Raw genomic sequence first — 14249 nt, forward strand, 5'->3', positions numbered from 1 at the left:
GTGATATTTTTCCCTCAGAAGACTATACTTTGAATGTTCTTTTTCATGTATTATAAATGTATAATGTTTGTGGGGGGGGGGGGGAGGAAGAGCACAAAGCTTTAAGGGGAGGGTGGATCTGGCAAGCAATATGCTGGGATTTCATTTTGAAAATCCTGCATGTGATATATGGTGTTGACTTTGTATCTGCTACAAAGCAGGAGCAAAGTCTATGGGTGTGCAAGTAGCAATGAGTCCAAATGGCCCCCAGATTTTCAAAGAGAAACTTCGTGAGCAGTTTCACAGCTTCTTACATTATGTACATTGGATATGTCTGAAGATATTGAATCCTCTAATCTATCCATAAGATACAGATAAACATATTATCCATACTCATTATTTCAACATTAGACCTAATTTAAATAAGGTGAACAATATTTGATGCATGGATGTATAAATATTTTTGTTTGCCATGTTTGTGAACCTTTTAATGGTTATAAGTTTTAATCTGTATGTAATTTTGTACTCCACCTAGAATTTGAGATAGAGCAGATTATACATTTTTATAAATCGATAAGGCTCATGGTACCAATATCCCCATACTGGTTCCAACTGAGCTGAAAGCCTAAAGGAGCGGGAAGAAACTGCTGGCTCAAACTAAAAATAAAAAAGTCCCCTACATTTAACAGAGGCTCCTGCCTGTATGTGTTGATCACAGTGAGGGCAAATTTTTCACTTGGCCATAGGTGTCACATGGCCTGGCTACGACTTCCAGTTCTCTCTCCACTGAGCCTTGACCCTTCCCCCCTCCTCTGACCCCCACAGGAAAAAAGACAACAACTGCCTCCAAGCCTATATAACTGAACTCCTTTTTTCCGCAAGCCCCATGTCTTCCTCAGATCTGGCTTAAAGATGCTGTGACTGCCTTTCCTCCTGCTCAAGCCCTGCGCAGGCTGACACTATTATCCCTCTCTTTTTCTTCTTCTACAACCCAAAGCTGCAGCCCTCCTCCTCTGATCCCACTTAGGCTAGCACTGATCCACCTCTTTTCTTCAGCCCAAACTTGCTGCTGCTGCTACTGCTACCATCTTCCTTTTCTTCCAGCCCCAGACAAGTTGACTGCTTCCGAGCACAGGCACAGTTTTGTTGGGGTACTTTGAAAATGTTTGTCCCTATCAAGCTATTATTACTGTACTGTGAATATACATGACAAAAATATGCTGAAATGCTAGCATGTAGGTCAAGTACCCTAACTTAATTAAAATATACATGAGGTAGAATTATAATGTTATCCTGTCAAAGGGATGTTGTGTTAATGTTAACCAGTTAAAAAATGTTATGAAAACAAACAAACATAGTCATTGGTTTAGAAATTAGAGGTGTGGCCCCTTTTTAATACCTGCTATCAGTAATTTATCTCTGAGAGAAGTGATCCTGTTCTACAGTATGGTGACTTGTTGTTTTCTCCATAAGATATATCTTATTGTATTATGGGTTTGTATTTAATAAAAGGAGTTTCTCTGAGTTGCTGGCTTTAAGTATTTATTTGAACCACAGCAGCTTGACTTCTTAATTTGGGCAGCGCCTCAGCAAGGTGTCCGGGGCCTCTGTGGTGGGTGCAGCCAGTCGTGGGCCTTCCCTGCAATCAGCCAAATGTGACAGTAAGCCCCCTCCCTAGGCTTAGGCTTCTGGGGGAACCATCTGAGAAAGTTTTCCAGTAGCTGAGGGGCTTGGAGGTTAGAGTTGGGCTCCCAGGAATTTTCTTTGGGGCTGAAGCCTTTCCATGAGATGAGGTACTGCACTTTGTTTCTGACCCTCCTGGAATACAAGATTTCTTGAACCTCATATAAGGTGTCCTCCTTGGCCACCACCTCTGTAGGTTTGAATGAGGGTTTTTATGGCGGGTTTTAACAAAGATACGTGGAAGATGTTATGTACCTGAAGAGTGGGGGACAATTTCAGTTTATAAGCCATGGGCTCCACCTGCTGCACAATGGGAAATGGCCCCAAAACTTGGGAGTGAATTTAAGATAGGGTATCTTAAGGTATAGATTCTTGTGCTAAGCCACACCAAAGTTACAGGCTGGAGTTGGGGTGCAGGGCAGCGTCTCTTATCCACCTGTCTCTTGAAATGCTCCGCTGCTTGTTCTAGGAGGCAATGTATCTTCTGCCACAATTTATAGAGGTCCTGCTGCATTATATTGGTGGCGAGACAGGTGACAGAGGTTGGAACTGGCAAGGATATCCAGGGATGATGGCCATAAACCACATAAAAGGGTGAGGAATCTGTTGAATTCCCCACATGATTATTGTGGCAGAACTTTGCCCATGGGAGAAGGGATGTCCAGTCATCCTGACATTTATTTACATAGGCCCACAGGAAGGCTTTGAGAGTCTGATTGCCCTTTGCTCTAGCGGTGGTAAACTGAAGTGAAGTCTAAAGTAATGCCATACATAAGCTCCACCAGAAGTGGGCAGTGAACTGTACCCCTTGAGGTTATGGGATGGTAACTCACATTGTTGGAATATATGCTGAACAAAGAGAATAGCTAACTCAGTTGCTGAGGGGAGTCCAAGAAGATGTGTGAAATGAGCCATTTTAGAGAAACAATCCACGACCACCCAGATTGCCGTGTTGCCACTAGAGAGGGGAAGGTCTGTGACAAAATCAGTGGCCAAATGGGTCCAGGGTTCTCTGGGGGCTGGCAGTGGCTGTAACAGCCCACAGGGTCAAGCTCAGGGACTCTTATTCATAGTGCATGTGGGGCAGGAATCCATGTACTGTGTCACATTTCCCTTCATCAGGGGCCACCAGTAGTGGCAAATACTAACTCCAAGTTGCTAGTGATACCAGGATGACTTACCAGGCAGGAATCATAAGCCCATGAAAATACTTTCTCATGAAGCCATTGAGAAACCACTGCCTTTCCAGGTGGAATTGGTACAGCGGTGATCATTATGATCCTTGCTGGGTCTATTTTATTTAGCATTTTTTTTATATACCGAGGTATAGCAGAGTTGCCTTCACTCCGGTTTACATACAGAAACAACATGTTACATAGAACGATGTATGAAGATTACAATTTAAAATTAACGATAGTAAATACAACAGGAGTATGTATGTATGTATGTATCTATGTATGTATCTATGGTATGGAACCTCTGAAGAATCATCTGTGTCAAAGGATTTGGAGAGGGCATTGACCCTTTGGTTTTTCTCTACTGGACAGTATCTCAATTCAAAATTGAACCAGTTGAAGAACAGTGGTGGACGGGCCTGTTGAGGGTTCAGTCGCTGAGCTTATGCTAGGTTTTCCAAATTCTTGTGATCAGTATAGTCACCGGAAACCTGGCTCCTTCTAACAGATGTTGCCATTCTTCCAGTGCTGGCTTCACAGCCAACAATTCAGTCTCCTACTTCTCCAAGTTCACTCCTTTCAGCTGGAGTGAACTTTTTGGAGAAGTAGGAGCAGGTCACGAGGGTCCCTTGGTTGTTGTGCTGTAAGAGGACAGCCCCTACCCCAAAGGTAGAAGCATCTACCTCCAGTATGAGTGGCTTGGAAGTGTCCATATGATGAAGAGACAGGTCTTGAGAGGACTCCTATTTGAGGCGATTAAAGGCCGGGATGGCATTGTCATTCCAGTTCTTGGTGTCACCACTTTTCTTGGTAAGGGCTATGAGAGGGAGCAGCCAGTGAAGAGTAACCATGTATGAACTCTCTATAATAATTTGCAAACCTGATAAAGAACTGCAAGGCCTTGAGGCCCACAGACTGGTGCCAGTTCAAGATGGCTTTCAGTTTCTCTGGGTCTATCCAGAGGCCATGCTGGGAAATGATATAGCCTAAGAATTGAAGCTCCTATTGCTCAAAGATACACTTTTCCAATTTCACATAGAGATGATGTTCTTGGAGTCTCTGGAGTACTTGCTTCATATGTTTGCAATGCTGATCCAAGGATTTAGAAAAGGCAAGAATATCATCTAAGAACATAAGAAATTGCCATACTCTGTCAGACCAAGGGTCCAACAATCCCAGCATCCTGTTTCCAACAGTAGCCAATCCAAGCTACAAGTACCTGGCAAGTACCCAAACACTAGGTAGATCCCATGATCTAGGTAGACAACCACGTGGGAACAGAAGAGGTCATGGAATATTTCATTGACCATAAACTGGAAGACAGCAGGGGCTTTGCACAACCCAAAAAGAATATCCAGATATTCATAGTGCCCGTCTCTGGGTTTAAAAGCTGTTTTTCATTCATCAACCTCTCTGACGAGAATCAGATTATATGCTCTACGGAGATCAAACTTAGTGAAAATGTGAGCTCCCCAAAGTTGATCGAAGAATTCTATGATGAGAGGCAGAGGGTCCCCAGTTCTTGGTAATCATGTTGAGACCCCTATAATCGATACAAGGGTGGAGGGAGCCATTTTTCTTCCTGACAAAGAAGAAATCAGCCCCAGCCAGAGAGAAGGATGGGCAAATGAACCCTACATCCAGGAGAACCTGGAAAGATTTTGATATTGCTTCAGAAAGAGGGTAAACCGTAATCCTGGGGGAAATCTTGCCTGGTAACAAATCAATTGGGCAGTCATAAGAGTAGTGTGGTGGTAGGGTTTCCACTTGTTGCTTATTAAAGATGTCAGCATAGGTGGCGTATTGAAGTGGCAGGCAGAAACCCCCACTGGGTGATTTGTAAGGTTTCCCCCATTGATGATAGATCAGTGCTGCATGAGCCAAGGTGAAGGCCAGGATAAAAAGATTAACAGCTTTGGGCAAGATATAAAGGCTGATCTGTTCACTGAGAAGAAGACCAGCCTGCATTGTGAGTGGTGCAGTGGCCATCATCATAAGCCCAGGCAAGGGATTCCCATAGACTGAAGACACAGTGAGTGCAGTCCAACAGAACAAATTGGAAGTTACTGCTGGCGTAACATGGCTATGTTAATGAAGTTGCCTCTGGACCTAGAATCCAAAACGGCATGAGAATCAAGCACGATCTTCCCAATGGTTAGGCAAATTGGAACCATAATTTGTGGAGAGGAGCTTGTGCTACCTAGGCTGGCCTATCCTACCAGCCCTAGATCCAGGAGTTTCCCGTTGTAACCAGGCACTGATTCACAAAGTGCCCTTGGGCGGCACAATACAGGTATAGGTTGAGCTACCATCGCTTCTGTTTTCCTTCATTGACAATTTGAGATGATCCATCTACATGGACTTCTCCAGGGGAGTACTGCAGTGCATTCTGGAGGTGGCCGGGATGGACAATGAAAACTGAGTGCTAAGTGGATGGGTCATTGAGTCACATCTCTCACAGGCTTGCTCCTGGAACAGGAGGTCTAGGCAAATTGCCAATCTGATCAGGCTCTCCAAGGTAGCAGGCAGGTCATGGCCAGCTAGTTCATCCTAGAAATGCTCTGACAAGCCTTGTCTAAAGATGGCAGTCAAGCTGTCATCACCCCATTGGAGTTCTGATGCCAGCATACAAAAATGGACTGAGTATTCACCTAAGGTCTGAGAGCTTTGCTGTATCTGGAGTAGTTTGGCTGCAATGAAGTGTGTCCGGCCAGGTTCATCAAATATTATCCGGAACTCCCACAGGAAATTATCCAAGTTCCCCAATAGCAGGTTGTCAGGCTCCTAAAGAGGGAAAGCCCCAGGCCAAGGTGGTACCGCTCAACAGAGACAGGATATATTTGATCTTCACCCTGTCCGAGAGGAAACTGGATGCAGCATTGGTTTAGAAAGCCTCACTTTGGGTCACTATCACACTGAGGCAGTGAAGACAGATGGACCTAGCAATAGCAGGCCATGCATTAGATGCCGGAGCAGGTGATGGAGCAAGAGAGGTCACCAGATGGGAAGCCAAGCCTTGCAGGAGCTTCAACAAGTCATTCAGCTGGTTTGGATACTTTTTCAACTGAAGTGCCAGTTCAGAAATGGCGACAGTCTGAGACAAGTCCACGAGCTCATGGCCTTTGCAAACTGTGATGAGCAGGATGCCTCTGAGCCCTTATTGCTGTGGTGAAATTGAAACAGCCTGGTCGGCAAACTTACAAGACCTACACAGACAGCTGACAAATGCACCCTGCAGTGGGGAACTTCACCCATACCAGCCATCTCCTCCAAGGTTGGGCCCTTGGATTCTGGCAGCCAGCAGGACTTACATGGGTCTCTAGGACGGTTGAGCAAGTGGGAGTCCAAGAACAAGCAAAGGTCAGGGCAGGCAGCAGATACCAGGGACAAGCCAAGGGTTGGGGCATGCGGCAAACAGGTATGGTAAGATTCGAGGTAATGGTCAGATCCAGGCAGCAGGCAAGCATAGTCAGATCCAATGCTAAGGTTGAATCAAGGCGGCAGGCAAGCATAGTTAGGTCCAAGTCCAAAGCAGGAGGTCAGGCCAAGAAGAGGACAAGGATAATTGAAGACTGGATGAGGCAAGGACAGATGAGTGTCATGCTGGCTGGGGGTGGGGGAACACCCTCTTAGGAGTAGGGCTAGACTGGGGTTTATCATCTCTCTAACCTGTCCCCTCCCCTCCCCTCCACAGGTTGAAAGTAAGTCAGGCTGAATGAGGCTAGAGAGAATGGACAAGGCAGGGCAGGCATAGGCAGGAACTGAGGTCAGACACAGGATGAACATTGTGGCAGAGACAGGCTGGAAGCTGAGGACTGAATACTGCAGCAGGCTGGACAGACACAGGATGGAACCGAGTACTGGATACAGACAGACTGAGCAGGATACTGAGCAGGGACTGGAACTGGATACAGACTCAGGCAGCGAATTGGATACAGGCTCAGGCTGGGCAGGCTGGAGACTGTACTGCAGCAGGCTGGACAGACATAGCCTGGAACTGAAGACTGGATACAGACACAGAATGAGCAGGATACTGAGTGGGGACTGGAAATGAATACAGATACAGGCTCAGGCTAGACAGGCTGGGGACTGGATCTGGATACAAACATAGGCTGGGCAGAAGAATAAGCAGATACTCGGACTAGGTACAGAATGGGGCAAGGCAATAGCAAGGCAAGGAATGGATACTAGGAACTGGGCTGGGCAGAACAAACCAGACAGACAAGGACTAGACAAAGACAATACAGAACAGAGAACACCGAGGCCTGAAAGCAGTAATGCAGAAGGGCTGTAGGCCAATAGGCATAAGGCGCGAAGGCCACTAGGAAAGGAAAAGCCTGGATAGGTCACAAGGCAAGGAACAAGGTGAGAGGAAGTCTGGAGGCCACAAGACAAGGAAAGGCCTGAGTAGGCCACAAGACAAGGGCAGGCCTGGAGGCCACAAGGCAAGGAGCGCACGGTAAGTGAAGCCAGGTCAGACAACCTGACCAGAGGCATCATTGGACTGGACAGGCTGGCTTAAGTAGTGCAGGGACTGCTGAGTCACATGGTCAGTGAGGATGCAGCTTGAATAGCTGGGAACAGAGCTCACTGGAGGGATCATAGCAAGCTCTTATGGCCTGGATTGGCCACTGTTGGAAACAGGATGCTGAGTTTGATGGACCCTTGGTCTGACCCAGTATGGCATGTTCTTATGTACTTGGCTAGAGGAAAAATCCATAAACTGCTATTACGGTAATTAATAAGCAGTAGTAACTTGTAATTTATCTAATGATTGGGTAATTGCCAGGTACTTGTGACTTGGATTGGCCACTGTTGGAAACAGGATGCTGGGCATGATGGACCCTTGATCTGACCCACTATGGCATGTTCTTATGCATAGTATATAACAAAGGTAGGATTCAGAGGTATTTTCAATGACAAGAATTGGTAATGAAATACTTCAAAAACTGTTTTTGGAAAAACGCCGGGTGGCCATTTAAAAAAATCCTCTGCAAAAATTATACGCAGAACAGTTTACCCTTGAAAAAGGACTGGCACAATGCAGCAGCAGTCCGAAACACGGTCCCGTGTCGGGTCACCAGTTTCTTGCGAATAAACGCAAGACCATCATGAGGACAATAGTGAAACAGAAAAAGATAAGTGTTGTACTGTTTCTACTTTGAGATTTTGCTCTTCAGAAAACTGAATTTTACTTGCAAGAAAAAAAGTGCTTAAAAAAAATTTTTTTTGGAGAAAACCAAGAACTAGTGTTGCAAGCTGGTTAACATAATGACCTATGATTATATGTAAGGCTGATTCTAAACATGCGAAAGCTCACACGATGAGGCCTATTATGATGATCATACCATAGAGATTACACTAGCCTATTGGGATTAGCGTCAGTAATTGATTATTCTTAATATCGATAAGTGTTGGCACAGTTTTTGAAGATGTTCTTATGCATAAACATCTCAAGACCAAGCTTGCCTCATGTGCCCACCCCCTTCACAGCATAACCAGGATCCAATTTTCTGATTTATCTTAGCCTGACCCCAAACTGCCTGATCCAATAAAGCAGGCCTTGGAATAATGTCTTACCAATAAATCTTAATGTTAGGTACATAACAGGAGACACCTCTTTTCTAACAGTAGCAATCAACTGGTTGCATGTCCATTTTTCACACGCCTCAAGATGTAACAATAGGACATCTGGCCAGGCCCATCCCCTTATCAGCAAGCTAAGGAATGATAGCAGCTGATCCCAACACATCCCTTGCCGCCCAAACCAGTGCATTTTCACACCAAGATGTTCCAGGCCTAAGTGAGATGTACTGTTGAGATATGCTGTTGAGCATATCTATGTGCTCTTGCACATATGAGTGGTATGGGCATTCTTGCCCCTGTACTGATGACCTGCAAAACACAAAAGTATTATACTGTTCTCTCCTGTAAACTCATTGATACCCATCCATCTGAACATACAACTCAAAAGTCCCAGACTTCCAGCATCCAAAAGAACAAATAACCCCATCTGGCAAACCCAACACAACCGCCAAACTAGCTGCATTAATACAGAAGGAGTGAATATCGAAATGACTCACCTCCAATCCTAAAATCTCCAAAGTCTTACACTAAACCACAGCAAATTGATATCTTGTAAGGGAACAACCATTTTCATGCACCAGAAATTGTGCACTACAAAAAGGTCACATTGCCAAAAATGCATGCACATTCTGAACCAGACAAGTGACCAAAACTTCCATCACATTCAAAACCAGCTAAGCGACTCTAGCAGCTTGATCAGTCTTTGAAAGGTGAATCATTAGGTGTACCGTATTCCCTTCCAGGATGACATGCTCAAACTGCATACTTGAAGTAGACCAACACTCGCTTTCTTGTCCACCAACTCCCTAATCCTAAATGCGCCGAAAAAGACCAGAACAAATGCCACCGAAACAAATTTCATACAGAGAAAAACAAATGGAAAGCAGGGCATCCCAAATACAAATAATCACATGTGATAGGCAACTACCATCCGGCACAGCCATCATAACTCTGAACCAAACCACCAATAAATGCCTCAGAAGGAAGCTATTCACTGGACACCACAGTCATAAGTTTTAATTTAAAAAAAAAAAAAGAAAAGATAATCCTGAAATGTGACCTGACATAGCAGATCTAGAAAAACCTATCACCTTTGCATAAGTAAAATAATCCATCAGTAAATTGTTAGATACAGTACCCCAGGACCAACCTTTTGAAAATAAATTTTAAAATCTTCCCATACCCACTGGTATATGCAGCCCATATCAAAGGTGCTAATGTAGCTTGCAGTAGACTCCATGCTTTGGGACACCAAACTTCCAGAGGAAATCTGGAATCACTGCTCCATAGTAATCCACCCCAGTCACCAGCTTCCGGAACAGCGCCCATTTGCAACAAGAAAGAGTATCTGCTATTGCATTTTCGTTCTGTTGTGCAAGCATTGATATTGCAATACTTGGATTATTGTGATGAACTATATTGGCCTTCTGTTTCATATTTATGTTTAAATCTCTTTTATTAACATGCACAAAACAATACAACCAATAAGAACCCTGGGCCGGTGCACTCTTTCCCAGCCCGGGCTCACAACATATTTATTTGAGGTACACTGTTGCAGTCGGACACTGCTGGCGAGATAGTGGACCCTTGGGCCGGCCTACCTAGAGTGACAGGGTAGGCCGGGAGGTGGAGCCACAGGCAGGAGGTGTTCACCCGGGAACCAGGAGCCCCCCGGGAGGAGCCCGTAGGGCACTGGGACCTTAGGACTTGGAAATACAGGCAGAAAGTCCAGGGTCTGAGAGAGGCTAGACCGGGACCAGAGCAAACAGTTGGGAGTGGAAGTCCAAAGGTACCCGGGAAGCAGGGGACCGGCTCTACAGGGCCGAGGGCCGGCTGAAGACAGGGCAGCGGGCGGCAGCGGAGTCTGTAGCAAACCGTAGGCTGAAGCGGAGTCGGTAGCAAACCGGAGGCTGAAGCAGGCTGTAGGCTGAAGCGGAAGCAGGCCGGGGTCAGAGGCTGGCTGCAGGCTGAAGCGGAGTCGGAGGCAAACCGGAGTCAGAGGCAGGCAGCAGGCAGAAGCAGAGTCAGAGGCAAACCGGAGTCAGAGGCAGGAAACGAGGAGATCACCAGGAACGCAACTAAGAACAACTATGGAGTTGTGAACCTCGTTGCAAGGCGATGCGAGAGAGTTTGAGCGCCGGTTATATCGGGGCTCGGGCGTGACGTCAGCAGCACAGGCGGGGCCAGGCTTCCGGGAGTTGAGCGCTCAAGACGGGCGTCCTCACGCGCGCGAGACTGACGAGAAGCAGGCACGTAATGGCGGCCGCCACGAGGAGCGAGAGAAGCCCCCGGGGACCAGAGCGGGCGGAACGCGGCGATTCCTAAGGCGGAGGTAGGCAGGTTTGAGTCGTAGGTGGAGGGAAGTGGTGGAGGCCGCAACATACACAATCCTGAACCCCAAACCCACCTCCCATTCTCCCCACCCTTTGAAGAATCTTATTGAATTACAGCTATTACAGAATGCTGCAGCTAGGTTGATTTTAAAGCATATTTCTCCCACGCTTAAGACCTTTCACTGGCTTCTAGTCCACACATGAGTTAAATACAAAATAGCTGTTCTAGTTCACAGCCTCCTGGCTGTGAACCCTTTCCCATGGGCTACCGCCCGTCTGCAGGTATATAATCCCTCCCACCCTCTGCAGTCTGCCTAGAGAGGTCTGCTAAACATACCAACAGTCTGTCAAGCCCAATTTACTGAAACGCAAGAGTGTGCTTTCTTTATTGCAGACCCCGAGCTGTGGAACTCCCTTCCACAAGTTCTGCATCATACTGTTTGCACTAAAACTTTCAAAAAAATGTTAAAAACCCACTTGTTTAAACTTGCTTTTAACTGAGTCATGTGATTATGACACTTTGTCCTGACATGAACCACTGACTGTCATTTTATTATTACATGAACTGCTCCAGGTTATGGCAGTATAGGTATATAAATATGAATAAAGATAAAGATGACATGCCCGAAATGTAAGATTAAACTGTAATCAGTGCAAATGAATTCCCACAAGAGGTCCACCACCAGCACACAGTTTGCAGATTGCCTGTTAATCTGTACAATGCCCAAATTGTCATACCAAAAGGACACTCTCCTGTTCCTTAACCTATCTCCCCATATCACCAAAGGCACTACTATGAGAAATAACTCTAAGAAGGTAATATTTCTAGTAGTATCCACAATCACCCACAACTCAGGCCAGGAAGTTGCACACTTAATCCCTGACAGTAAATCCCAAAACCAACAACTCCCCCACAATACCATAAAATATTTCCAAATCTCAATTAGAAACCTGCTCCTTCTGCTATACAAACAAACCATTAAAACACGTTAAAAATGTTGCCCATGCTCTCAAACCTTCCTTTATATTTCAGGGACCCCAATATGATGATGACCATTTCAGATACCAGACATAGTGGAAGACAAACATTGCAAGAAAATTTGACCCGTCGGCACCACCCAACATGCAAAATTCCAGACTATCCACCAGAGACTGCATCCATTGCAAGGTAATTTTCTTCACTTTCAACACCTCATCAACAACCAGCTCCCTCAATTTAACTACTTTGCTTTCTGGTAAACAGAATCAAGCCCAAGAAAAGAATGTCCCTTGCTGGATTTCTGCATTACCAGAATCCTTCAAGGTAAAATGGTCGACATTCAAGATGGTTTCTCAAATAGAGGTGCTAAAGGCTTTTGCATCTATGAACCCAGCCTTTTGTCCATTAAATTCTTGTAGTGTTGGAGTATTAAAGGTAATTAAATCAACTGTTGTTCAGTTTCTTATGAGCTTGATAAATTTTTCATTACAAGTAGGTCATTTTCCTTCATTGCTAAAATGTACATCTGTTAGGCCATTGTTAAAGCACCATCTTGATCCATCTGATTTGGTGAATTAAAGGCCGATCTCCACACTATCTTTTCTTTTGAAAGTTTTAGAAGGTATGGTAGCTAAACAATTGATTACCTTTCTGGAGGACCACCAGGTGTTAGACTGAACTTGAGTTTAGAAAACAGATAACAAAATTGTATTATTGTCTCTAATTAATGCATTGAGGAGAGGTATGGATGGATGCAAGGAAGAGATATGTTCTGGTTTCCCTTGATATATTCATGGTTTTTGATACTATTGAACATCAGATCTCAACTCAGAGAATGTGGAATAGCAGGAGCTGTTTTGGCTTGGTTTTATTCCTGTTTATCTGGTCACCAACAGACATGGATTGGAAAAAAAATGCTCAGCGTAGGATTCTCTTGCTATTGGTATTCCACAGGGGTCAGCACTCTCTGCCATCCTGTTTAACATCTACATGGCACCAGTATGCAGACTGCTTGCTGGCCTATGTACAGGACACTGTTTATATGCAGATGATATACCATGTTATGTATGGGAGGATTGTTCTATAATTTCCTGCTGTATCTCTGCTGTAAGTCAATGGCTCTGAACCATGCAAAGACAGAGATTGTACTTCTCCATTGCCCTCTGATTTACCCTTTTTCTTTTCAAATTGAATTGTAATATTTTCAATCCTCTCCACAAGTAAAAAAAATAAATTAAGCTGTTACACATGCAAGGTTCTACAAGCTCTGTCTGGTGCATGGATTTTAGCCTTTACTTGGTGCATCCCACTTTTGAGCTGTTATTCAAACACTGATATTATCTACAACTGATTTCAGCAATGCTTTATATATCAATCTTCCATCGAACATACTTCAAGCATTGCAATTACTGCAAAATTCAGCAGTGTGATTCATTACTGGCCATTTTATGCAGGATCACATTTCCCTCGTGCTCTATCAACTACATTGCCTTCCAATTCAATCAAGGATCTTACATAATATTGTAATGCTGGTACATAAATTATTGGCATTGGATTTGTGTTCTTGGGTGAATGCCTTTTTGCATATTTATAATCCTACGAGACCACTGTGTTCTTCACAAAGGGGGTTGCTAGAACTTCCATCTATCCGCCAGGCTAGACTGTTTATAATGAGAGAATGTGTACTCTCAGCAGCTGCCCAGTTCTGGGGAACTCACTACCTTTTGACCTGTGAGTAACAAGCTAGATAAAGACATTTAAAGTGAAGCTGATGACCCATTTGTTTTGCCTTGCATATTCATTATAAGCGGGGTTTACTAAGATCTTGAGTTCATCCTGTATTGTTCAAAAGCAGCTGTATGTTTACATAAGAACATAAGATATGCCATACTGGGTCAGAACAAGGGGCCATTAAACCCAGTATCCTGTTTCCAACCGTGGCCAATCCAAGTCACAAGTACCTGGCAAGTACCCAATCATTAGATAAATTACAAGCTACTATTGCTTATTAATTACCGTAATAGCAGTTTATGGATTTTTCCTCTAGGAACTTATCCAAACCTTTTTTAAACCCAGTTACACTAACTGCTTTAACCACATCCTCTGGTAATGAATTCCAGAGCTTAACTATGCACTGAGTGAAAAAGAATTTTCTTTGATTTGTTTTGAATCAGCTACTTCCTAACTTCATGAAGTGCCCCCTGGTCCATCTATTATCTGAGAGAGTAATTAACCAATTTTCACTAACTTGTTCAAGTCTTTTCATGATTTTGTAGACTTCTATCATATCCCACCTCAGTTGTCTCGTCTCCAAACTGAACAGCCCTAACTTTAGCCTTTCCTCATAGGGCAGCTGTTCCATGTCCCTTATTCTGGTTGCCCTTCTCAGCACTTTCTCCAGTGCAGCTATATCCTTTTTGAGATGCGGTGATCAGAATTGCACACAGTATTCCTATCAGTGTCTGTTTTATATACTTTTATTATGTATGTTTATTTGGTAAACAATCTTTCATT

The 14249-nt window shown here is 44.4% G+C and overlaps 1 protein-coding gene across 2 annotated transcripts in view; it reads left to right on the forward strand.

Moving 5' to 3' along the window:
- TMEM171 (transmembrane protein 171) overlaps nt 1–14249 on the forward strand; it is an 86661-nt gene that overhangs the window by 4017 nt on the left and 68395 nt on the right. Inside the window, exon 2 of one of the 2 annotated variants that reach the window (XM_029574795.1) lies at nt 11790–11924. In XM_029574795.1, the coding sequence (XP_029430655.1) occupies nt 11790–11924 (135 nt within the window). Of the gene's footprint in view, nt 1–11766; nt 11925–14249 lie in introns of those variants that run through there. The other variant, XM_029574768.1, reaches the window with a different exon arrangement.

The sequence above is a fragment of the Rhinatrema bivittatum genome, chromosome 1 (assembly GCF_901001135.1).
Source record: "Rhinatrema bivittatum chromosome 1, aRhiBiv1.1, whole genome shotgun sequence".
Classification (NCBI taxonomy): Eukaryota; Metazoa; Chordata; class Amphibia; order Gymnophiona; family Rhinatrematidae; genus Rhinatrema; species Rhinatrema bivittatum.